The 27,365-nt window shown below is 42.8% G+C and overlaps 1 protein-coding gene across 1 annotated transcript in view; it reads right to left on the bottom strand.

Annotated features, from left to right (window-relative positions):
- pkp4 (plakophilin 4) overlaps positions 1 to 24,377 on the bottom strand; it is a 33,715-nt gene extending 9,338 nt beyond the window's left edge. The window contains exons 1-12 of the mRNA XM_063212737.1: positions 24,243 to 24,377; positions 18,730 to 18,842; positions 14,158 to 14,192; positions 11,133 to 11,273; positions 10,394 to 10,560; positions 9,404 to 9,821; positions 6,947 to 7,120; positions 6,276 to 6,492; positions 5,361 to 5,493; positions 2,741 to 2,954; positions 1,832 to 2,015; positions 376 to 493 (exon numbers count right to left, since the gene is read on the bottom strand). Of these exons, the coding sequence (XP_063068807.1) occupies positions 376 to 493; positions 1,832 to 2,015; positions 2,741 to 2,954; positions 5,361 to 5,493; positions 6,276 to 6,492; positions 6,947 to 7,120; positions 9,404 to 9,821; positions 10,394 to 10,560; positions 11,133 to 11,273; positions 14,158 to 14,192; positions 18,730 to 18,842; positions 24,243 to 24,377 (2,049 nt within the window). The remainder of the gene's footprint in view (positions 1 to 375; positions 494 to 1,831; positions 2,016 to 2,740; positions 2,955 to 5,360; positions 5,494 to 6,275; positions 6,493 to 6,946; positions 7,121 to 9,403; positions 9,822 to 10,393; positions 10,561 to 11,132; positions 11,274 to 14,157; positions 14,193 to 18,729; positions 18,843 to 24,242) is intronic.
- Between the last annotated feature and the right edge of the window lie 2,988 nt (positions 24,378 to 27,365).

Genomic DNA, 27,365 nt, shown 5'->3' with positions numbered 1-27,365 from the left:
CACACATATACAAGATGGTATTTTGTTTTTACTCACAATTTACCCAGTGTCCCAACTTTTATGATTTGTTGTTGTATACAACGAGTATGCAACGAGCAATGCCAGGCCCTCATTAACCAGTATAAGGCAGCATGTTATCAAAAAAGGGTAATGTTGCTAAGAAACTGGCATCTGGCCAGAATAATAGACACGAGCGTGCACGCACACACACACACACACACACACACACACACACACACACACACACACACACACACACACACACACACACACACACACACACACACACACACACACACACACACACACACACACACACACACACACACACACACAGTAGGCTACATACACAGATGAGTAGGAGACAGCCTGTACCTTGCTATCATAATCTGAGGTATTGACACAGGTCTTGATGACATAGAGCAGGGAGTCAATCAGCCCCTCACAGGAACGCATCTGCCTACGGGCCTCCTCCCCAGCAGAGCTCAGGTTCCTATAGTGGACAAACAACCACACACACACGCAGGCGCACACATACAGAGACACACACACACACACACACACACACACACACACACACACACACACACAACCATGCCACACACACACACACACACACACACACACACACACACACACACACACACACACACACACACACACACACACACACACACACACACACACACACACACACACACACACACACACACACACACAGGCGCACACATACAGAGACATTCACACACACACAAAAACAGAGACACAGACAAACACACGCACACACACACAGATACACAGACACACAGACACACACACACACACAAACACAGAGACACAGACATACACACACACACACACACACACACACACACACACACACACACACACACACACACACACACACACACACACACACGTCATCAGCACAGGTCCAGTCTGTTCGTGTCATCTCTTAACTAAGATTGCTTACCAGAGATGGGACCAAGTCACTAACTTGCAAGTCGCAAGTAAGTCTCAAGTCCTTCCAATCAAGTCTGAGTCAAGTCACAAGTTACGACACATTTGACCAAGTCAAGTCCAAGTCCAAGTCGTGCCAAAGCCAAGTCAAGTCCAAGTCCAAGTCTTATTTGTAATGCATACATTTTCCAGAACACCCTGTATATAAATGTCTGCCTACCAGACCCATCGTAACATGCATAACTATAACAAACTACTTGCCTATACCATGCATTAAACTGTTATGTCTCTTTGCAACTAACAAAACGAGTGGTACAAGGCATACAGGTACATCCTCAGTGTTGTAAGCTACTATATCAAGTAGGTACTTTCTGTTTTTGAATACGTTACATCTCTTATCAAAATAGGCTGATATCCGGTGTCTTGTTGTCATTGTCAGAAAAGAACTTAACAGTGCACAAAGAGAGGTGTAAACTCCTAATTGCAATACAGACCAGTCAGAGATGTCGGCAATGGCTGTGGCAGAGCCATGTATAAGTAAGAGTTAGGCTAATCCCACTGACCTCTTTGTTCCATTTTTACACAAAAATGGCGGCTCCTGGAGCCTTTGACACAGAGACCGTCATTGACATAGTTCCAAAATAGTTCCAGGAAGTCAGTGTTAAAACACAGTAAGTGCAGTAAAAGTAAATGTAATTCATCTTAATTCATTTTGACATCACCTTTGCTTATTATGTAGTGGTTCTGTGTTAGTCTCTAGCGAGAATTATTAATAATATAATTATTCGAATCTAAGTGACTCATGTCACCAACCAACTTCCTGTACCGTGGTTGTCACAACTCTGAATGCCATGGCTCTGGGCGGTGATACCTGAGGCAGCCGGTGGTGTTTCTCAGCACCAGCGAGGTGTGCAGCTTGAGCTTGTGATCCTCCCGCTGTGGGGCGGCGCCCCAGCCGGAGTGTGGGATGATCACCGTGTTGGTGAGTACGCTCAACGCATCCCTCACAATCGTCATCTTCACGGCGTCACATGACGACAAGTTCCACAACACCCCTGTGCAACAGCACATGGAGAACATCAGACACCAGACCAGGGAGTATACATTCAAGGCCTAGGGGTGCAATCTTTGTCCACATTGTGCTGAGTAAGGGATAATGTTCGGCAAGAGGGTCCCTGTGCGGAATAGCGCAAAACATAGAGATTCAGGATCTTGATTTCTCTAAAGTGCGCTATTCCGGGCCGCCTTTTGTCGAATGTTATCTCACTTATTACATGTATAACCTTAGATTAAGTACAAAGGTGTCTTATTCTCCCTACCCCAACTGCACCAGATTCTAGCAAGCAAGTTAGACACTTCTCTGTAAAAAGTGTTTACATTGACGAGTGTAGGATGTCCGTTTGAAATATGATTTGTCAACATACATTAATAACCAATGTGCTACAGATCCGCATGTGTCAAGCGTCAGTTGTGAGGAAAAAAGCTCTCAAGGGCTGACTTTTTGCTTAATAAATGCATTATGTAAAGAAACAAAGGAAGTGAAACAGGCTCCCGTTTAAGATTGTGTTTGGGTCAGCATAGATCTCTGCAAATTTACAACACATGTTTACACAGTGCACTAAATTGGAAATTCAAAGACAACAGACACACACACACACACACACACACACACACACACACACACACACACACACACACACACACACACACACACACACACACACACACACACACACACACACACACACACACACACACACACACACACACACACACACACCTGTGACCAGCTCTCTGACTTCCCCGTCGTTGGTTTTCCTTAAGAGCCTAAGCAGTGCTGGGATTCCACCAGCGTTACGGACAGACACTTTGTTGTCGTCGGTGGCCTTCCCAAACACCAGATTCCGCAGCGCTCCACAGGCACTCTTCTGGACCTCCACCACCCGGTGATCCAGGAGGTCCACCAACTGCTGCACCCCACCCAGCCGACACACCTGAAAGACACACACACACACACACACACACACACACACACACACACACACACACACAAAAACATACGAACGCATGCACACACACATGCACGCACACACGCAAGTACGCACCCACGCGCACACACATGCACATTAACTCACTCCAAAAACTGCACTGCCATTCCATATCAATAATCATCAAAACGTACATTGTATAAGTCTACCCCTAACATTTCTGCAGATTTTTAAGTACATCTTTTTGTGGGACAACACCAAAGAAATATAACTTTGGCAAGACAGAAAGTAGTCAGTGCACAGCTAACTGATTCAAATTGTTTGTCACTCAAAATAATTCAAAACACAGCCATTAACGTCTCAATCTCTGACAACGAAAGTGAATACACCCCTAAAATTCTGCTCGAAAGTATGTGAACCTGGTACTTTTAGCCTATTCATACAGTACTTTATTGTGTACTGTTTTTCCAAATATGATTGTGTTACCCATTCCACATATACTTTGGTTTAACATGTAATGGCTTTATTGGGTCATTGGCCTTGGTTGATTTGATTCCCCAATTCCTTGTGAAAATATCACATTTTGATAACGTTACTTAGTTACTCTTACATATTCCACATTTATAATATGCCTACATCATGCTTCATGGTTCGGACAGACCAGACCACTACCTCCATTATACTAAATTCGAAAATTCATTATCAACAAATCTGTGCAGTGAACTCTCATCTTCCTTTTGGCAATAGCAAACTCAAAAAATAAGCCTGAAAATGAATGATTACGGACACAATTTGGTTTTATTACACAATTTAAATTCCATTTTCATAATCCCTACCTGACATGCTGGCACCCGCATTCATCAGCATGTGAGCTGTTAGCATGATACCTATTCTAGGCTATCCAGCTAACGAGACGAAACGCATCCCAATAGGTTGTGGGTTAACATCCATCAACAATGCATTTGCAGGTGTTAATCTAAAATGATTTATCTGGCTGTATTTATGTATGCTTTCATTCATGAGATTACATTATGTACTTAGGCTTGGTTGTGTGTGTATGTGTTCATGTATGAATGTGTTTGGTGGGTGGTTCATGACAATCATTTAATTCATAAGAAGATTTGTCAGACCCTGGCAGCGAGGATTAAATGCAGAGAGGGCTTTGGTGACCCATATATGGCACTGTGTGATGCTTTCCCCACTGAATGTGATGCTTTCACCACTATTCAATAATTCACAGGCTGCTTACTTTTAGTCAGGGTTCATTTTGAAACCATGAAAAGCTCCAGTGCCACTTTAGGAGGCAAGCACCCTGCTGTTCTGTCTCAAAAAGGTGGTCATTTGCGTAATTTGGCTAAAACCCAGTTGTTTGGTGAACATTGATCAATAGCCCAGCATAACCATTTCCACTTCATCTGCATGGGCCGATAAAGTCTAGTTGCGTTTCACAGAATTCCCCATAATTGCATCCTGATAGCCTTTCAGACTGCAGCCTCATCTTAAAACCAGTCGAGCATACTTTTATCAACTGGCACTGAATAGTGCATGCAGATTCAGGTCTTCACTAAATTATGCAAGTAGTCATTGATGTTGGAATGCCAAATCAGTGGACAGAATGAAAATTATGAAATCCATCAGGAGTTCAGTTAAGAAAATGTGTAAGCAGCTGTGTGACTGGTTAATGAATCCTGAAACAACAGAACAATGAGAGATGGGGGACATTGAGAGTGATTGCTTGTATGCAAGAATTTCATGTGAATCATGTTCTTTTTTTATTATTTAACATATTTTCATGCACCTTTTTCCATGTAGGATGTGTAGGAAACTGCAATGTACTGACCCAACCACTAGGTGGCATTTGGAGGTGACGTACAAAATAGAACAATTTATTTGGTACATCTTGCTAGTACCTTTTGCCTTCAGAACTACCATAACTGCCTGCAGCAATACTCAGGTGGGCCGTGGCATTGTAACAAGTGAGCAGCTGGTACTAGGGGGCCCAAAGTGTACCAAGAAAAGACCCCCTAGACCATTTCACACTGCTTCCATCCAGCCGCAGTTACAAGACACTCAGATGATGACGGGCGCGCTTCAATAAAAGCTTTGTTCCATCTGCCATCACTGCACTAAACAACATCCCCCGTTAACCTGCATGGACCCTCTTGGTAGTATAGTGTCTGACTGTCATCTATGGTGTGTTTGCATTGCTTATTGTGTGATTATAATTTGCTTGTGTTGTCCGATAGTTTCTGAGTGGGCATGTGCAGTATCTGTTATTCAATGGTGCTGGTTCAAAGGTATTGTACTCGTACGGTCCTATCCAAAATAAAGGCATAAAAGCCCAAGAATATCTTTAAAGGCTATTTGTGTGAAGGTTTGTGTGTATGCTATTTGGTGTATATGTGTGTGTACCTCTGATTTGATCCTATTTTCTCCATAGCACAGGTGTTGTAGGTAGGCAGCAGCGTTGGCCTGTACTGAGGGGAAGCTGTGCTGAAGCATCCGGATCACTTCAGGGATCTCAGGGTCTCTCCACGCAAACTCCCTACAGAGGATACACGTGCACGCAGTGTTGTATTTCTTTGCACAACTTATAGCAATGAAACATGAATACATTCAAATAACCAGTTTCTCCAATGTTCAATCCAACGTTGTGCTGTGTTAGTGATGATGTGCTGAATCAATACTGCGTTTGCCACATGCGAAATGTTCGTAGCATCAGCAATATGTGTTGTAAAAATCAATACATAAATAAATTAGCAGCTAGAGAACACATGGGGAAAGTTAAATAAGGACGCTGTGGCAACGTGCCAATATGCTATGGCATCATAAACACACACACACACACACGCACGCACATACGCACACACACACACACGCACACGCACACACACACACACACACACACACACACACACACACACACACACACACACACACACACACACACACACACACACACACACACACACACACACACACACACACACAGTGCCTATAAAAAGTCTACACACCTATGTTTTTCAGTTGCATCATGCAGGTTAATAGTTTGGATTGAAGGTGGAAAAAGTTGTGAAATTATTTGTCTTTGTCATGTTTTACGTCACATAAACTTGACATTTGAACACAGGTGTGCAGGTTTTTATAGCCACTGTACACAAACACACACAACGAAACTGGGGTGCGTTTCTCGAAAGCAAAGTTGTTAGCTAGTTAGCAATTGGGTAGTTGCCGATGGGAAATCGCTTTGCAAACAACAAAGTAGCTAACGAAGTTAGCAACTATGGTTTTGAGAAATGCACCCCTGATTTGGTCCCCATGCTATACCTGGGGTCTTTCTGGATGCTGTCTATGGATGGGGAGCGGGCCAGCCCGTTGTCCACGGTGATGGCGTGTCGAGCGTAGAGGGCCTCGGCCGGGCGGTACTGGGCAGAGCGGTAGGGGTCAGAGGGCAGGGTGGAGGAGTTCAGGGTGTAGCCGCCGCCACCCCTCTGGTAAGTCAGGGCACTGCATTGGCTGGTGGTGCGCTGCAGAGTGCCTAGTCCTGAGGATAACAAAAATGTGTGTGTGTGTGTGTGTGTGTGTGTGTGTGTGTGTGTGTGTGTGTGTGTGTGTGTGTGTGTGTGTGTGTGTGTGTGTGTGTGTGTGTGTGTGTGTGTGTGTGTGTGTGTGTGTGTGTGTGTGTGGATGACAGATGAGAGAAAACAGTGGAAAAAGAAGAAAGCATAACCAGTAACACAATTGAACAAGATGAGAATAGATGAATGTACGTAGTAATAATCAGAATGTAACCAAGCAGAATAAAAGACTTCAAATATTTTGAAGCAGTGTAGCAAGAAATTTCGCGATTTCAGCTGTGTAACCATTTATTTCAGACCCCCTTTTCACTCGAGTCGGTGCTTTCATTCCCTTCATTTCATTACAAATACTTTCATGCACAGTTTTTAAAGATCTATTTGATTAGAGGCAAGAGCCCAGTCAGTGTTGGGCTTGCTGACCTGTGCTGGAGCGTCCGAGGGCGCTCTGGGAGCCTGCGTGTGTGGGGCTGTAGTACAGCTGGCGTGCAAAGGTGCGGTCCTCATAGATGGGCGTGATGTGGCTCTCCGGGGTCAAGTTGTCCCGGCCCTGCTGACCCAGGTGGCTGTGCTGACTGGCATACGAGCTCCGCAACCCTGAGAGACACACATCATAACAGGTATGTTTACCTTCATTACTACTGTTTTAACAAGATACCATTTTAACAATGTGTACTGTAAGCGTAAAGTGTCGCTACAAATAAAATGTACAAAAGCCGCTAGAAATAAAATGTATTATTATTATGATTAGAGGTGTCAAAAGTGAAAGTGCCTGTAGATGAAAAGAAACGCAATTTCCATGCAATACAGCCAACTTATTTGAGTAACCAGTAGACCTGTGTACTTGTCTTGTGATCAGCTACCTCTGCAATGGTTGGATCAACTTTTTGGTGGGTTCTTGTTAGGTTTGTAGCATTTTTCAGTAACAACACAGTCTATCCACCTCATTAGGTACAATGGAGTAACTGGTGTTACAGTTATGTACTGTAATATCATGTGCTAGTGCTGTACTTACACCATGAATTTACTCTTACTTTTGACACCTCTGCATTAAAATACAATTAAGTATGAAAAATATATATCAAAATATATCTGAACAAAATCACCTTGAATGGCACTCTTTAAAATAGCTTTGTTGTGTAAAGGCTCTGGCTTCTGTTCTATGCAACTAATATAAAAGAATGATCACCTTTTCTGAGCCTGTCCATTCACACTGACTGACTTAGTGAGCATTGTGAATTCCTTTTCTTTGCCTAAGTCATGCCTGACGCGAGAAATAGGATTGGATTTTCCAAACTGTCTTTCTCTGTGTGTGTGTGTGTGTGTGTGTGTATGTGTGTGTGTGTGTGTGTGTGTGTGTGTGTGTGTGTGTGTGTGTGTGTGTGTGTGTGTGTGCGTGTGTGTGTGTGTGTGTGTGTGTGTGTGTGTGTGTGTGTGTGTGTGTGTGTGTGTGTGTGTGTGCTGCACGCGAGCGCATGTAGGTTACTGTCATCAGCAGGCCTGTAAAGGGATTTACTGCTGAGGAGCCATTGAGGGAAACCTCTGGAGGGCTATGGGGATTAAGGACTCGTGTGGAGTTAGACGACAGGCTCAACAGTTCCCCCAGTACAACACAGCACAGAGAGAGACAGGGGTGGGGGGGTGTCTTGATGATTCGTTGACATGTGGCACATGAACAATGATTCTTGGTTATGGTAGGCTACTAGGGCACTGAATATTAAGTTTATCATTTGAATATGTTAAAGGAACGGTGCACCATTTTTTGATGTTCACATATTTGCAGTATTTCCAAGCATTAATCATGAATGTGCCCATCATTTTTTTCTATGTGTTTACTTTGCCTAGTTCAACAGTACAGCCAAATTAAGTGTAGCAATGCAAGTCTATGGGAATAAACAAAACATTCTCAAATGTGAACTACTTTAAAATGAATGTAAAATTCACCAAAGTGCAAAACAGCTATTTAATGTGATCACTTGTGGCTTGATGCTAATGTTCCCATTTACTTCCAGTGATTATGCTAAGATATGCTAATAATTATGATCCAATAAAACTAAGTACTGAAAACACTGAGAAGAAAATGATATGCACACAAGAATAATGCTTGGAAATATTGAAAATATGTGAAAATCAAAAATGGCTCTCGTACAAATTTCTGTAGCCTCTTACTGCAGCAGGGGTCACCGGCGACCCTATTCACTTGCTGAAAATGCTTAACTACATCATAACAACATTGCTATGACATTACAGAGAGCCATAATGCTGCGCTAAGGGGTTAATACAGAGGGTCTGGAGCGGCCGAATTGGAAAAAAATGAATAGTGGGAGGGGTGAACCCCTGCTAGAACAGCCGGTCCAGACACAAAACGTGGGAGAACATTTTTTTGGACGGTAGTGCTTACGTCTGGCAAGGCTAGCAGGCTATGGGGCTCATTCTATCAATATATGCAAATGTTAACTAGCATGCAGAGTTCAATTCTTTCAATTTTGGTCCTGCTTGGTCTTAATCTAGTCTTTTTTAACTAGTGCTTTTGAATTACTAGCTTTTATGTAAAGGACAAAATACTACAAAAAATGGTGCACATTCAAAAACAGCTCTACAGTATATTGTTCAGTCTTGTAAATTCTGGGCCAAGATGTGGACCGGGAAATAATTTCTGCTTGTGAGTCCTGTGGGACATTATGTGACTACTAGGGCACTCTTGTCAGAGCAGTGTAGCTCAAAAACATAATGAAAAGGCCCTTAGATTATTCCTCCCCTACCTCCTCTCCTCTTCCTCCTAACTTCCTTTCTCTCATCTCCTTCCTCTTCAAACATTTATTTCTGTTCCTCTACTTCTGTCCTGGACAACACGTTCACCCTACTCAATATCCCGCTCACCTGTAAGGCTGTCAGGTCTTGGAAGTGTCATCCTCTCGTAAGCATCGTAGACATAACCTAGCTCAGGGTCGTACCCCAGGACGGGCTCTTGTCGTGCGAGGCTCCCGTAGTGCTGTGGCTGGGCAGACATGTTTGCGCGTCGCAGGGTTGGTGTGGAGGCCCCAGAGTCCGAACCAGAGACCGAGGCGCGGCGTTGCAGCGGGTCAGGCGTGTGGGACGAGGTGGGGGGAAGCGTAGTGCCAGGGAAGATGCTGGCGAGGGGCTTGGGCTCACAGACGATGGGCGAAGAGAAGGGGCTGCCGCCCAAGGAGGTGCGTAGCGGCGGCGGCGGGTGTGTGGGCGAAGATGAGCTGGCACCCTGGAGCGGAGACTGTGCACGGGATGGCACCGAGTTGACACGGCGCATTACCCCCGCCCCCTAAAACACAGAAACACCCCAAACACATACCAGATGAAGGCATGAATAGTAATGTAACACTTCTACTATATACAAGGAGAACAATATTTCACATTTAACATGAAAACATTTGTCACACACAGATATAAGGTAGGATACATCCGGATGAGATATTCAAACAAGCCTCCAGTAACATTAAAAGTGCCACATTACTCTCTCGACATCAAACCCAGCAAACACACCAGAGGCGACCTAAGCTACAAAGAATCGCTAGCAACAGAGGAAGCAACAGAGTATGCCCATTAAAAGCAGAGTGCAAGCATTACGACATTCCAATTGGCCATGGTGGTTGTCGCCGAACTGCATCATAGCTAATTAGCATAATATTTGCCGAAGTTACAACTACAAGTCGCTCAAATCGCCTCTTATCGCCCAAATCGCTTTTGTCTCTTCTGTCGTCAGTGACTCCATACAAAGTCAATTACTCCCGTCACCGTTGTCGCTCTAGTCGCGTCTGGTGTATTTGTACCATAACAATGGTCAGTGAAGAAGGGCCTACCACTACTCTCTCGACCTCTAATGATGGTAAGTACCTGTTTGCCAAGTGTGGAGCTTCCACTGGGGGCGGAGCTCGTTGACTGTGACCTTCCTTCCAAGCGACCCGGGGTGGCACTGTTGCTATAGTAACCACTGACTTCCTGGTAGCCACTGTCAGAGTACGAGTTCATTTGTGTCGAACTGCGTGAGTTTGCCACTGACCCTGGAAAAGACAAACAAGAATAAGTAAGGGAGTTGTAGAGAAGAGGTTTAAGTAGATTAGAAACGATTCATAAAAATATAAGTAAAATTAGCTATTAAATGAAAAAGGTGAACAAGACAGGACTAAAGCTCAATTCTGCATTATTCTGACCCCTCTAGTTTGATATACAATGTACATGCTTTTAAAACCACAGAAAACTATTCATGACTTGTAGAAGCCATTGGCATTTTCATGTAGAGCAAAGCTATTTATTGGACCAACTTATAGGCCTACTCACTTGTATAAGCACTTAGCAAAACAAGCTGTTCAATATTAATTATCAATATCAGCAGACATGCCCCAAGCACAGTTGAGAGTGGGTTATGCAGCAGCAATCAGAGTTGTATTAAGTGAAGTAGAAGTACAGATTTAAGTAAGGCACCAGAAGTGTGATATTACAAAGTTGAAACCATGCAATATCATACCACTAGCGTTGTACAATTAGATCTGTAAGACTACTTCTTCTTGTACTTCATACAACTCTGAGCAGGATGTGTAAGACTTGATGTGTGTGAGTGTGATTATGGACAGACCCTCACGTTCATGCAGAGACACCTGCTCCAACTCGGGTGAGTAGAGAGAGAGGCGGTCCTGTTCCCCTCTAGCCCCAAACGAGGGCGAGTTGGAGGTCCCCTCCCCTCCCTGGGGCCGCGTCTCTCCCACGGCCTGCACATCTAAGATGAGGACACAGACACAGTTCTTGAGAAATGTAATGTACACATAAATCTGCAGATTGGATGGTTCATGTAATCAAATTCTTATGCCGCTGTCAAAACCTGCTCTTAGTGCTGTGCGATGCCAGTCATTAATGTGGAAACACTGGTACAAGTCTCTTTATTTCTGTGTCTTTAAGTATGTTCTCAAAGGATTTGAATGGCAAGAATTCACAAAAAGATGAAAGGACGTCAGTCATTTTCAATAATTAAATGCAAAAGTTAAAAAAATGGCATTGGAGGCATTTTCCAACGGACAAGTAGGACAAGTAGGCCTATCAGCCTTCCAAATCAGGGAGAGCAAAGTCAATCTTCAGCACACAGCTTTGACAACTGTCGGTAGAATTTTTGCACGAAACCCTGCTGCTATTAAAAACAGTGCTCATCAACAACATCACTACAAATTGCTCACTGCCTTTTTGTTATAGCCTACCTATCTATATGGAAATTTGCACACATTACCCCGTTGCACAAGGGGGGTGATAAGACTGACCCTAACAACTATCGACCAATATCCAAGCTACCGTGTCTCTCAAAAATACTAGAGAAGTTGGTAAATGATCAGCTCAAAGAATTTCTAAATACCAATAATATTTTGAGCCCTCTCCAATCAGGCTTTAGGCCTAAACATAGTACAGTTACTGCTGCTACTAAAGTAATGGATGATATTATCACTTCTCTTGACAAGAAAAAACATTGTGCTGCCATCTTTGTGGACTTATCCAAAGCATTTGACACCGTGGACCATTCTCTGCTTCTACAAATTCTGCCTGGTATTGGTTTTAATGCAAGTGCCTGTAAATGGTTCCAGAGCTACCTTTCAAACAGACACCATACTGTAAAATTGGGTAATACTCAATCTGACCCCCTGCTAATAACCAAGGGGGTCCCACAAGGTTCAGTATTAGGTCCGGTACTCTTCACCATGTACATAAATAGCATACTTTCTCTCCTTTCCAACTGCTCTATTCATCTATATGCAGATGATACAATTTTGTATTGTGTTGCGGATTCTGTACAGCTAGCCTTGGAGAAATTGCAGCAGTCTTTTAATATCCTACAAAATGCCTTCATTAGTCTTAAGCTTCTACTTAATGTAAGCAAGACTAAATGTATGGTCTTTACTCGATCTAAGCATGGCATGAAAAATGATTTTAATATATCTACTTTAGATGGGTCTGTTATTGAGAGAGTATCACATTATAAGTACCTGGGAATCTGGCTAGATGACAAGTTCACATTCAAGAAACATACTGACTGTCTTGTCACTACGCTCAGACAAAAGCTATCTTTCCTGCACAGAAATAAATATCACTTTCCTGTTTTCTGCAGAAAAAAGTTAATTGAAGCTACTTTTCTGTCTTCCCTTGACTATGGTGATATTATTTACAGACATGCACCACTCTCTAATCTGAAGGCACTTGACACTGTCTATCATTCAGCTCTTCGTTTTATTACTGGGGATCCATATAGTACACATCATTGCCTGTTATATGATAAAGTTGGGTGGGCTCCACTTTCTCACAGAAGGGACATGCATTATTTTATTTTTATTTATAAGGCCCTCACTGGCAAACTCCCATTTTATATTTCATCTCTTTTAGTTTGGCACTCCAACCCATACCAAACCCGCAGCAGCAATTTTTTACTGGAGGTCCCTTATGCCCGCACAGAACTGGGTAAAACAGCTTTTAGTGTCTGTGGACCTTCAGTTTGGAATAACTTACAACTAAGGATGGGTCTTCAAACCTTTGTGCCATTAGAACATTTTAAAGTTACACTGGGAAGTTTTTTATCACATACTTGCACTTGTTTTAACTCATAAGTTTTAATTCATAGTTTGTCTTAATTCTTATCTCTTATATGATTTATGGTGTATTGTGTATGTTCGTTGTTTATATATGATTTTATATGTGCAATTGTTTGTTTACTCGACATCATTGTAAATGAGGGCTGGGCCCTCAATGATTCTTCGAGTTTAAATAAATGAAATGCCAGTTTTGCCCCTTCTATCTTTCCTTACTTGTCATGAAGAGGAGAAAAGGTGCAGCGTGTCTTTATTTGTTGTGTGTAGTTGCCTTGAAATGTTCCCGTTCGAGAAGTATACCCACACAAATCACGATTGATACTGTTGGTCTTTTGTGTGAACTTACGTAGTGCTTAAGCCCTTTTTGAAATCATACTTAATAAACTGTGAATTTATAAATTTGTAGTGCATGGTGCATGTTCATATGGCTATACAAATGACACAATGATGGACCAGCACAGTCTCATCATGTATGAAAACAGGTAATATATTGAACATTACTGTATTGTAAGTTGTAACACATAGAGACATGCCTGTTGAATCTTGCCTTCAAGTCATATCTCTATTTTCCCATTTGTCTCTCTTTTGGAGGATAAAAAGCAGGACAGCATGGCTCATAGCAGATGTGATCAGTCTGACTATGGATCAAGCACGATGCTCACATAAGAGTGTGCAATCTGTCGATGGAGGCATCACCCAAAATTCAAAGAGGAGAGGGAAAAAAACATGCAAAGTTGCCATCTGTGAGGACTGAACTTCTACAAGTCATAAAATCCATCGGCCTAGTGATCTGCTAATCGTCTACTTACCTACCTACCCACTTTAAAACGTAATACCACTGTAACAGTTTGTCATTGCAATTTAGTTTGTTGATGATATTTGAAAGAATCGGAATAGGTTGTATCAAGTAATCTGCGTAAAGGGAGAAACCAACCAGACACGTGTGTGTGCCTGCATGTGTGTGTGTGCACGCGCGTGTGAGAGTATGTGTGTGATGCGAGAAGAACAAAGAGGAAGAGTGAAGGTGGCGGGTCATACCTGCTGACCTCCAGGGAAATGACTGCTCTGATGAGCTGGAGACGATGGGCAGAAGAGGAGTCGAGGAGGCAGCAGAAGAGGAGACAGGTAGGGGAGCAGGAGAAAGGAGAGAGGAAAAGAAAACGACAGAGCAGAGGAAGGAGAGAAAGAGTACATGGTGGTACAAGAGAAGAATAAGATAGGCAGTCCATGAGTGTGTGTGCGTGGGAAAGAGAGAGAGAGATGGAGAGAGAGAGAAAACAGAGAGACAAAGACATTAGACATAAGACATTAGTCCAACAAGCTTTAAGTAATAACTCTACTGCTGTTATATGTAAGAGGACAGGTGAAATCAAACACAAAGAGGGGCACTGAGAGAGGTAAAAAAAAAACACTCTGAAGTTGGGAGAAAATGAGAGGTGCACAAGTATATGAAAGAGGGGAAGAAGAAGAAGAAAGATAAAGAGCAGTCTTTCAGCCACGACCCAAGTCCATAGAGGAAACTCTTGAGTTAATGCTGTTAATTGGATGTGACATAAACCACTGCGCTTTTGGTCCCTGGGGCCAAGCTAGTTCAAATCTCCTCGGCTGAATCTGACAGCCCGTGCAAAATAGCAACGTTCTTGTTGCCTTCCCCTCCCCTCCCCTCCCTCTCGACTGTGAAGAAGATGTCCTTAGAATGATATAATTCCATGGATGTTTGTCCTCTGGCAGATATTCAGTGCAATTTCTTTCTCACGCAACTTTGTAGCTTCCCAGCTCCCATAGCAGGAAGCAGGAGCCACTTGAGCAGATCCAGGTCGCCATAATCACGCATCATCCTGCCTTGTCATTTCACCAGTACAATTTGTTTCTCACGTTTTTCACATGCTCGACGACGCCAATGCAATCTTCAAATCAGAAAGCACATTGTCACATTGCAGCAATTAGGACAGCACTGTGTTCAGATGTTACAGCAATCCAATGGCCATATTATCCATGAAGTGGACAGATTGCATGTTGCCTTTCAGTTACACGTAGTCTCGTACAAAATCTAAATAATGTTGCTTTCCTGACGAAAATGAGTGGTCTTACGGCGCCAATCCAACCCTTTACATGTAAAAGTCACTGCTATCACGTGAAATCCAGAGTAAGAGATGTGTCAAATGGAATCAGGATTTACCTTGACTGGTCCCATTCACTTCCAGTCAATGGGCTAGTTTTTGATGGAGCAGTGCTGCTTTTGCTATGCAGCGCGCATGCAGACTTTGCCATTGCAATGCATTCTGTTTCATTACATTGCATTCTGGTTAGAAAATTCTAACTAGATTGCATTGAAATGGCAAAGTGCACATGCGCACTGCATAGCAAAAGCAGCAAACAAACACATCAAACACATGCCCAATTTTTTGCGAGTTAAGGCCACATGGTCCAGAAGTAGAGGGTGCGTGACTTAGGTGCCCCATTTCTTAGCCGTCAAGTAAAAGTGCACAGGAGGAGGGAGTCTGGCTAATATTCTGATGCAAGATGGGGGGCTTAGCTTTTAAATGCAACTCATTTCATGTTTTGATGTGCTTCTGTGACTGAGAAATTTAGGTTTTTATAGGCTGAGGGCACCTTTTCCCCAAACAGGCTTAAGCATTTAGCAAGCCTCTCATTTTGCAGGTGCCTTAGGCATCAATGGGTTAAAATGATTCCCAAGCTGCTCCGATACACGTTTCACATTTACATGTAAATAGAGAAAAACAGAGAGTTGAATCCTCCTTCCCCCTTCACTGTGACCCAAAGGCTTATACCAAAAGATAGCTTTCAACAGCATATTTCACTTGGGGTCACTGCTGATGTGTGAACAGTTCCAAACACCCGGCAATGTGTGAAGAAACACATTGTAATAGATGTGGCAAAAGCAGCCTTAGGATGGCCACACATTTATGCCTATCACATGCCAAACCACATACACATAGACAGTACACACATTGTGCAATTGCCACTCCACCCAGCTATTTCCACAAAGCACACAACAATGTCCTCTAGCACTGACTGTGCACAGCAGTAGGTGGCAGTCTCTGGCTACATCCCAATCCTGTAGTAGTCACTGCCTCCTTAACAGTAGCTATCACTTGGCGTCCTGACCAGTAGTATCTATGTAAAGCCAGCCAATAGTAAGCAAAATTCGGACTGTTGGACGACAGTATTGTCATTTACATAATCTTTGAACCAGAACGGACGCTAAGGGGCTGCCCCTGATGCTACTAATTACAAATGACTGTTCAGTTGTCAACCTCTTGCAGACTTCTGGGATAGCAAAGTAACCATCGTTTGCCTGCTGACCGGATATAGAATGTGATCCGGGTACCGTTCACCTCCTGGTTGAAAGCCTACTAGGCTATTCGGATGTACTACATAGTTGCTTCTTTATTTTTTGCCTTCTACATAGGAAGGCAGTAGGGACTTTCGGATGGACTCTGTCATAATGTGTATCAACCTCCTCATTCCTCCCCTTTAATCTGATCAGCTGATGGAGAGGTGCCACAGGCTAAAAACGGCCATCACATGCCAGCACTCCCCACACTTTATTAAATGCCAAAAACACTCCATCACAGACCCGTGTGGCGGAAGAGAACACACATTTGGGTGCACATGCAAACACCCACACACACATGCTTAAAAGCGAATTTCCAAATACAAAATTTCCATTACACACACACACACATACTTACACAAATGCAGTTACGAGATTTATGTCATCGATTTACACACAAACCCAGCATATTGTGTACCTTTTCAACACCATAAAGCCCAACACAAAGCATATGGAAACAGAAAGGTACTCACAATCTCCAATCACACCTAAACACAAAATCTTTCTGATAACTCCAAAGAGGCTGATCTGACCACCTCGCCAGCCTTTCTATATTTGTCTGTGCATGTGTATACAACAACTAATAAAGGGAGGGAGGGAGGGAGTGATGGGGGGAGAGAGAGAGAGAGAGAGAGAGAGAGAGACAGAGAGAGAGAGAGAGAGAGAGAGAGAGAGAGAGAGAGAGAGAGAGAGAGAGAGAGAGAGAGAGAGAGAGAGAGAGAGAGAGAGAGAGAGAGAGAGAGAGAGAGAGAGAGGACTAGAGAGTGTCTAATTCTGCCAGATGGAGATGAGCCCAGCACACTGGGGGGACTGCAGCAAAGGGAGGGCTTAGAGCAAAAAAGAGCCGTAACATCTTGTTATCAGCCATTATGCCAAAGAGTCAACACTGAATTAGCACAGTGCCTGGGTGGACCACCACACACAATTACAGGCCCTGTACCCTGGAAAAACCCTGTCTCCTGGAATAAACTCGAGCGAAGCTCGGCAGCCTTGCTAGCCTTGCTAGCCTAGCTCGATGGTGGCAGGAAGCAAACGGGATATGATGGCATCATTGTATGGGGTGTGTGAGAGCTTCAGACAGTGCGTTCATTTGCGAGCGTTAGCGTGAGTGTGAATCTGCGTGGGTGTGAGCATGTGTCGATGTGTGTGGATGTGTGTGGGTGTGAGGGTGGGTGTTTCAGAGCCTGTTCACCGGTACATGGATATGTTTGTAAACACATACGGTAGGTTTACATCTGTTTGGTTTACATCTGTTTACACATAACAGTTTCAGCTCCCTGAAACAGATATTTTTCTAAAATATATATTACATAATAATACTAATATGATTTATATTTCTAAAAATGCAACCGATACGAACAGTTAACAAGACAAACACAAGAATGTTTTTTTCGTTTTTTTAAAACGATGACTGGCAAACAGCCACTTTGCCGAGTGACTCGTGCCATATTTCACACTGTAAGGCATAACACATAAATCGACATAAATTCTAAAAATCCACTCATACAGTATATGTAAACATGGTCTCACACACCTACTTTGGGCACCACGTTGAAAGCACCCTGTTATTTGATGAAGTTTTGTGTTGACATGTCATAACAAGACCAAACACAACAATAAATTGTACACCACCAGAGCCACAGGCATACATACTAACCTTACATTTGAAACAGACAGGTAACAGGTAACAGGGAAATGTAGTTTCCATATGGCTCACATAGCAATGCAATGCAATGCAGTGTAATGTAAAGTGATATGATATGGCTCCTGTTGTCATCATGTAATGTACTGTATTGCAATGCAATATCATGGCTAGAATATACTTACTGAGGGATACGTGTGCATGTGCACATTTCATGCATGAATGCATTAGGCATGCATATTTTCAGTAAATTTTGCATGAGGTACTTCACTTCACACTACGGTGATGCATGTGCATGGTGCAATATTGCCACAACCGCTAGGGGCGATCTTCCGAAAACATGCATCGATCAGTTAACCTGGTTCTCATGCAGATGGACGAAGGCTATCAGTCAGTGACATATCTATGCAAACAGTGGTGGAGGTTTTTTTGACAAAAGCCTAAATGGTTATCTGTCCCTGGGTGATATCTGTTTTTTGAGCATAGTGCTCTGATAGTTCTGCCGCAAGTACATGCACTCGATTTGCACACTATGGTATGCATACGTAAGGTCACACAGTAAGCATGTTCCTGCCTTAATATGGGTTTTGGCTTTCGTGTCTATTGATACCTGATGCTGGCAGCTCCCGGTGACTCCGCCCCCAGCCTGCATCTCTCAAGCTGATTGGCAACAATTTGACGCTCTGCCTCCAACTCCCGGGTCAGCCTTTCAAACTGCAGCTCCTTCGGAAACATACAGACGAACATTTTCAAACAAAAGCCATTTTTCTCTTGCCTACCAATTTACCCAAGTCTCATGCTTAAATACAGAATTGCAAGTTCGGCTGCATGTACAGAAAAATAACAATCTGAAATAAATGAATCCTTAGCAGACATGCTTTCTATTGGTATTTTTTCCTTCACAATGTTCTTCTGTCAGTGCATTCTTTTTGTAAGGTAACATTTTGAACAATATTTCACTAAACACAAACGATATCTCCACAATATGCATAGATACACTATACACTATACACTACCTGTTAAACTTACAACATAAAAGAAGGATTTATAATATTACTTAGATTACATATTTTTTCAGTTTTGGGAAACTTAGGGTGGTGCAGAAATGAGCACACCACATTCCAAAGAATATCTCAGAAAAAAAGTTGAATTTTAGTCATTGTACAAGCATTTAATCAGTTTCTCAAACCTCTTAGACCAGTAAACATTAGTTTATTTTACTTGCATGAAAAAGATCAAATTGGGGCAGCATTCATTTTTGGAAATAAACCACTAAGATTACACATATAGCTAATGTCTCAAGTGCTGTGTGAAGAGGGTGTCATCATGGCATCATACATGATAAGAGAGACCTTTCCCTTCTGCCAAGCCCAGCAATGACCCTTGCAGATTACCTGATTGCCTACTGCGGGTTTGACAAGGATTCACTGTGTGCGAGTCAAGCTACTACCCCCTGTCCTTTCCGTGGCTTGTGGCTTGTTATATCAGTGTCGCCCTTCCTCCTTGGAGAAAACAATTCCTTTTCCCTGTGGTCAAACAATGCAGAGTAACTTTTGGGGGACTTTTCTGCATTCTACATTCCGTTCACAAATGTGATAATGACCTTTGTATTATAATCTTGCCTGGCATCACAAGGAGGAGATAGTCTGAATTGACAGATGTCAGAAATTACTTTTAAAATCATCTTCCTGGCCCTGCCGTGGCCTAACGGTAGGGCACTGGGTTACAGTACTACCCGGGTCATTTGCCGATCCTTCCCCGTCTGTATCTCCCCACTCATTTTCTGTCTTTCCTCCATTGTCCGGTCAAAAATAAAGGCAAAAAAACCCCCCAAAAATAAAAAATATATAGTGTACCTTCCCAAAGAATTTAAATTAGCTGCGTGCCTGTAGTTGTTCAGCACTGAGAGAAATATGCCAGTCTGTAAAGATGACGTATTAACAATCTTCTGGCATTAGGTGAAAAAGTAGATTTGACAGTGTAACCACTGGGTGACCAGGGTGCTTTTTGCATGCCTTGTACCACTAAAGGGATTTATATAGCACATTTCCACTCCTTTGAGCACTCAAAATGCTTTACATTGTATGCCTCACATTCAACCATTGACACACCAGTGACAGTGGCTGCCATGCAGGGTGCCACCCTGCCACTCAAGGACACATTTTTGGGGTCAGGAAGAGCTAAGATCGAACCTGCAACTTTCTGGTTGCCAAACAGGCGACCCTACCACCTGAGCCACCACCGCCCCAACCACCAGCACTCTATTCAACTTCAAATCTCTGCTGTACATCTGATCTCACGTTTTATAATTTGCCTATTTGCAACGCACGTTTGAGAATAAGTGGATTCTGAACGGAAAGAGAAGCTGAGGCCTGCTTTCTTCCTCTCATACTGCTCTGGTGAATCACATATGGCTGGCATTTCAAATATATATATTTATTTATTTATTTTTTCTCACAATTTCTTCACAATGAAAGGGATGACAATTCAATCTGACTTTCCTTTGACAAGAGTTCAATACAAAAAAAACAAAAAGAAAAAAAATCAGCTCGGGATGGTGCTGTGAAAAATACAGGACAATGCGTTCACGTGCTGTCGATTTATTCTGCACTCCAGCAACCAAATAAAAACAATAAAGGTCATAAATATCGTTGCTAGATTGAGATGAACAATTGGAGTTTTCCTGTGTATAAACTGTGAAATAAACTGCCAGATGTTTTATAAGGCCATCAAGTGGTCCACTAAGTCTCTACACCCACCACCAGGGCCACTGACAGCATTCGCTGGGCCCGGGACAAAGTCACCTAAAAGCATTACATGCAATGTAATGAGGACCTACATCTCCCTGGGCCCAGGACAACAGTTGACCCCTTTGTCCCTCTCTGTCAGCTTCCCTGCCCACCACCAATCTGACCAATGACATTCAATTCCCACCCCTGGCACACTGGAACTTTGCATTAAAGTCATGTAGTCATTGGTATGGATGAAGTAATGGTTATTACTGAGTAAGATTGTACAAAAAATACATTTGTGTGTGTGTGTGTGTGTGTGTGTGTGTGTGTGTGTGTGTGTGTGTGTGTGTGTGTGTGTGTGTGTGTGTGTGTGTGTGTGTGTGTGTGTGTGTGAGAGTGTGTGTGTTCCGGCAAAATGTCAGCTTGTTAAGCTTTACTCTGTAATCCCCGTGCCCAACCCCCCAACCCTCGCCTCCATCAGCCAGCTCCGCTGTAGGTCAGAAATCAGAATGTCTGCCGACTGCAGATTAAAAACAAACTCTGGAATCTACCATCTTGAAGGCCCAAGCAGGTTGTTTTTTTCCAAGCTGGTAGCTTTGATACACTTTAGTAATCACCTGCACTTCTCCATCATAATATGCATTGTCATCATCATCATCATCATCATCATCATCATCATCATCATCATCATCATCATCATCATCACCATCATCATCATCATCACCATCATCATCATCATCATCATCATCATCATCATCATCACAGGCCCCGTGTTTGCCCTACATACAGTATATCACGAAAGTGAATACACCCCTCACAGTTTTGCAGATTTTTGAGTATATCTTTTCATAGGAAAGCATTACAGAAATGTAACTTTGACACAATGATTAGTGACCTTTTAACAACATATTTAACCGCTTAAATTTCTTGTTCACTCAGAAAAAAACAAAATACAGCCATTAATGTTTGAACATGTACTCACAAAAGTGAGTACACCCCAGATTAAAATCCGGTAGAGAAGGGGCTATGTTGGCTCGAATCGTCTCGAAATGAAAAGGGATTAAAAGGGAGGTCATTGGAGTGCGTTTCAAACTTTCTTTGCATTGAACTTTTACATTTTGAGTCTGCATCTGGCTTAAATAGATTGGTGTGAGATTTGAATGCAATCCTATGGAGAATATCATGATCTGCTTCAGTAGTCACAGTGCATGTTGACATGTATGTTTCTTTTAGGTGTATTTCAGATTGCCAATGTTGACAGCATTCATGCATCCCCAAACCATGTCAGTCCCACTACCATGCTTGGCTTATGAGAGGATACACCTTTTTTGTACAACTCACTTGTTTACCACCACACATGCTGGACACCATCTAAAGCAAATTTGTTTATCTTGGTCTCTTCAGATCACACAACATGGTTCCAGTGATCCATATCCTTGGTCTGTTCATCTCTCTTGAGACCAAGATAAACAAATTTGCTTTAGATGGTGTCAAGCATGTGTGGTGGTAAACAAGTGAGTTGTACAAAAAAGGTGTATCCTCTCATAAGCCAAGCATGGTAGTGGGACTGACATGGTTCAGGGATGCATGGATGCTGTCAACATTGGCAATCTGAAATACACCTAAAAGAAACATACATGTCAACATGCACTGTGACTACTGAAGCAGATCATGATATTCTCCATAGGATTGCATTCAAATCTCACACCAATCTATTTAAGCCAGATGCAGACTCAAAATGTAAAAGTTCAATGCAAAGAAAGGTTGAAACGCACACTGATGACCTCCCTTGTCATCCCTTTTCATTTCGTTTCATTTCGAGACAATTCGAGCCAACATAGCCCCTTCTCTACCGGATTTTAATCTGGGGTGTACTCACTTTTGTGAGTACATGTTCAAACATTAATGGCTGTATTTAGTTTTTTTCTGAGTGAACAAGAAATTCAAGTGGTTAAATATGTTGTTAAAAGGTCACTAATCATTGTGTCAAAGTTACATTTCTGTAATGCTTTCCTATGAAAAGATATACTCAAACATCTGCAAAACTGTGAGGGGTGTATTCACTTTCGTGATATACTGTACACTGTAGGTAGTACACGACTCATAGTGAATCGTGTTGTTTGGCTTCTCTATAAAGCTTGTAGTCAAGGTACTATGATGACATGGCAAAAGGTTCAAAATGGCTTCATGTCATTAACATTATGTGGCTGTTCAGGACAGCAAGGCCCCATGTCAGTGACCTCCACACTATCTTTATGTAGGCTATGATAGAGTGTATTAATTACGAGTGAAGGGATTTTAATAGAATATACCTAATGCTTGCTTTTAAGGAAATATAATACATACAATTTTCCAGACATCGGTAACTCCTTCACTTTTACCAGCTGTTTTAACACAACATTTAAGAAAGTCTCTACTTCCCTTTTAAATCCATCATTTTCCGGGAAGATATTCACATTGTCAAGGTACCAGTTGCTGGTACCAGTTTACTACACCTTCTGTGTTCAACGCTCACTTCCTGGAACTATTTTGGAACTATGTCAATAGCGATATATGTGTCAAAGGCTCCATGAGCCGCCATCTTTGTTGCTGGAACGCGGAGGTCAATGGGATTAGCCTAACTCTTACTTCCATGGCTCTGCAAGTTGCGACCTCACGGTCATGTGGGGGCGAAAATGGGTGTGGCTGGCCAAAGCTGACCAAATATAAGTACGGCATGCAGTGCATCAGGCAAACCTGGTCATTAGGCTGCAGCACGTTGCATAAAAACATTTTACTGATGCATAATGATTTAGGATTACGATCAACAACAGCACTGATTCGCACAGTACATCATGCCAACGAAGTTGACCACTCACAGAATCGAATCAAAGAACTTACATTAAAGTATAGATATCTTGAGAAGCAAATACTACTACTGTATCTAAAATGCAATTACAATGCAGTCCAACTGGTAACACTTTATTTTAGGGATACATCTATTAGCACTAATACATACAATGTTAATGCCTGCATAAGTAACTTGTAAGGCATGTTCTAAGCAAACACTAAGGCCTACTAAGGTCCTTACTAAGGTTAAATTGGTAATAAATCCCTTATTGTGCATGAACAAGACATTTGCGAATACATGCCTAACAAATGTTTGATTTTGCTTTGTACATGTCTTACAAGTTTCTTATACAGGGACAATGTAGGTATTAGTGCTAATAGATGTATCCCTAAAATAAAGTGTTACCGTCCAACTTAACCTTTACTGTTCATGCTAAAGGGGTTTGCTGTGTGTGTGTGTGTGTGTGTGTGTGTGTGTGTGTGTGTGTGTGTGTGTGTGTGTGTGTGTGTGTGTGTGTGTGTGTGTGTGTGTGTGTGTGTGTGTGTGTGTGTGTGTGTGTACCTGCTCCTTGACGGAGGCCAGGAGGGTGATGGTAGTGGGGACAGTGGTGGTGTCCGTCTCCATGGCTCTGACCCCACACCGCTCCGATGCTCCCAGCACCTTCCTCTCCTCTGAGCTCTGCCTTGACAATGACATCAGCCCTGCACGCGCACACGCACACACACACACGCACGCACACACACGCACACACACGCACGCACACACACACACACGCATGCACACACAGAAATGCATATTGCTTCATATTAAATTTCGCGTCATGTACAATCATATGCATTACGCACAAACAGTACATTTCAAGTCACTAATCGCACGCACACGCACACGCACACGCACACGCACACACACACACACACACACACACACACACACACACACACGCGTGCACACAAACACTTGAAATAAATCACTATGATCAACTCCAGTCACAAGTCTACAAAATATTGCCATTACATAATATTTCGCTTAGCACGGTCAAAATAACAGCAATGGAACAGCCATTAGCCAGTAGGGCTGTAACGATATTGTACCGAACAGAGAAATCACGATACGCAGGGTCACAACGATACTATATCGTGATGCAAGATGGCAGTATCAGTAAGTATATAGGCAGTTTCAAGTTTCTGCTACCCTTCAGTCCAAAAAACAACCACATGATATGATATGATAGTGCTTCCAAGATTTACATGATCACCATTATTATTTTTTACATTTTTAAATCATTAATAGCCTCCTGCAACCTGTTCTAACTATAAAGCATCATAGTTTATTATTTATAATTTTATTTCAATGTTGGCAAATGTGAAAAAGAAAAACTAATTAATTTAAAAACATACATTTAAAAAATCGGGGGCTGTATCAAACCATAAGTCAAAGATCGTGATAGGAACCGAATCGTGAGTTGAGTGTATTGTTAAAGCCCTTAGCTTTGGGTTGCCAGATGCGACTTAAAACTTCCAACAAATTCTCAAAAACCACCTGGAGGCAAATTTTTGAAATAGTTTCTATTGATTTCTATAGTCATACATGTACAGAAAAAACCACCCCACTTCATTTTTTAACCGGCAGATTGTCATCCAAAACTGCCTAAATAGTTGGAAAAGCACCCAATCAATCTGGTCGATCAACCTGACAACCTGGAGTACGATCACTAGTGGATTTGGGGCTGAAAAGCGCTTAGCCAACAGCTCTGCATTGATGCTTTCCCGAGGTCAAAAGCACATTCGAGTACTTTGTGAAAGAATAGCACATCAAATGTGAGGCATTCAATAAAAGGTGGGGTATTTTTTACCCACAGATGGTCATCCTAAGCAGTCCAATCTGGCAACCCTGATCCAGAATTAGCTTGGCATACCAACAGTCACAGTGTGTGTGCACGCACGACCAGAAGCTGTGGATACTGAACAAAACAACTAATGGTCCAACAGCACAGTGTGTGTGAGGCTGTGACGAGGCAACCTGTTCCCTCCTGTCTGAGAGAGGGGGAACACGACACACAACCCACCACACATGCGTGACACCATTTAAAGCAAATTTGTTTATCAGAGACAAACAGAGTAAGGATATGTATTGCTAGAATCATGTTGTGTGGTCTGGTGACACCAAGACAAACACATTTGATTTTGATGGTGTCAATCGTGTTTGGTGGTTACCAAGTGATTTGTACAAAGAAAAGTGTCCCATCCATAAAATCAAGCATGGCAGTGGAACGTAACATTACATCACACTTAGCTGACACTTTTATTCAAAGCGACTTACAGTTACTTAGAAACAGGGTATTGGTTACAGTCCCTGGAGCAGTATGGGGTAAGCTGCCTCGCTCAAGGGCACTTCAGCCATGGGTAGATATGTAGGGAGGATGGGTAAGGGTGGGATTTGAACCGGCAAAGTCCACCTCCCTAACCACTATGACACAGCTGCCCCCCTGGAACTATGTGTGAGAGAGGGGGGGGGACATACGTCCACATGAACTCAACCTGGTCAAATCATGCAGATACTGTATACTGTGTGCATATAAAATGGTATTCCAATAGACGGAATAGGTAGATGGAGGCGCGATAAACGGGAATAAAGACCATTCATAATCATTAGGGGAAGGTATCGCCAACCACCTCCCGATACGATACGAATCCCGATATAGGGGTCACGATGCGATACGTATGGAATAGCGGCCGACGAGGTGTCCCGATATCAAGGGAAATAATGGACGAGGCGGAGCGTTCTAAACAGCCCGACGGCGCAGCCGAAGGACTGTTCGCTTCGCCAAGTCCATTTTCCCTTGATATCGGGACACCTCGAGGGCCGCTATTCCGCTTATCACCCGGTTACCAGCATTTAAGTATGAATGAATATGTTGATCTAAGGCTTTGTGAGAAAGTAGATTCACTACTGCGCTTGGTACGTTGCTATGGGCACCACTTCCTAATCTAGTGAGACGCGCCTCTATCGGAGACATGTAAGGACGCGCGCAGAATGTTGGGGTGACTTGACAAACAGATGCGATAGAATTAGTAACGGGTCTTGACTAGACAACCAGATGCGATAGAACTAACGACGCGGTCTTGACTAGACAACCAGATGCGATAGAACTAGTAACGGCACTTCGCCAGACATTTATACCTCGTTCAAAAAGTCGAGAATCCCCAAAAAGCCGACCTAAAACCTCGGGAAAGTGGGAGTGAACATTTGGTGACGCAATGCCAGATCGATAATTATCGAGGTTGATCTCTGGCGGAAGTATAGAACAACGAGTTCCCGAGCTTGTGTTTTGTGTGACGACACACGCATCATCAACATGGCGCCCATGCATGCAACTGACATGTAAACAGTATCATAAAAGCTAAAATATCGTCTTGTAATCACTATCAACAACACCAGTTGATGTCATTCAATTGCAGATGCATATATGGCAGCAATGCTGGTCTCTGACTGTTTAATTTAGCTTATTTCAGCTAAAATGATATATCGTGGGTGTGGAGGTTCAAGTGGAAGTGAAAAAAAGAAAAGAGAACCAAAACAAAACACGCATGATTTCCGATTGTTCCGGGATCAGTGGCGTTCATGTGCCAAAGTCCAGAACTTGGTTGTCACGTGAGCAGTGTCGTCAGCTGTCTCGAGAGGTCC

The sequence above is a fragment of the Engraulis encrasicolus genome, chromosome 12 (genome assembly GCF_034702125.1).
Source record: "Engraulis encrasicolus isolate BLACKSEA-1 chromosome 12, IST_EnEncr_1.0, whole genome shotgun sequence".
Lineage (NCBI taxonomy): Eukaryota > Metazoa > Chordata > Actinopteri > Clupeiformes > Engraulidae > Engraulis > Engraulis encrasicolus.
The sequence above is the reverse complement of the archived record's forward strand: the minus strand, read 5'-3'. Positions and strand labels throughout refer to the sequence as shown.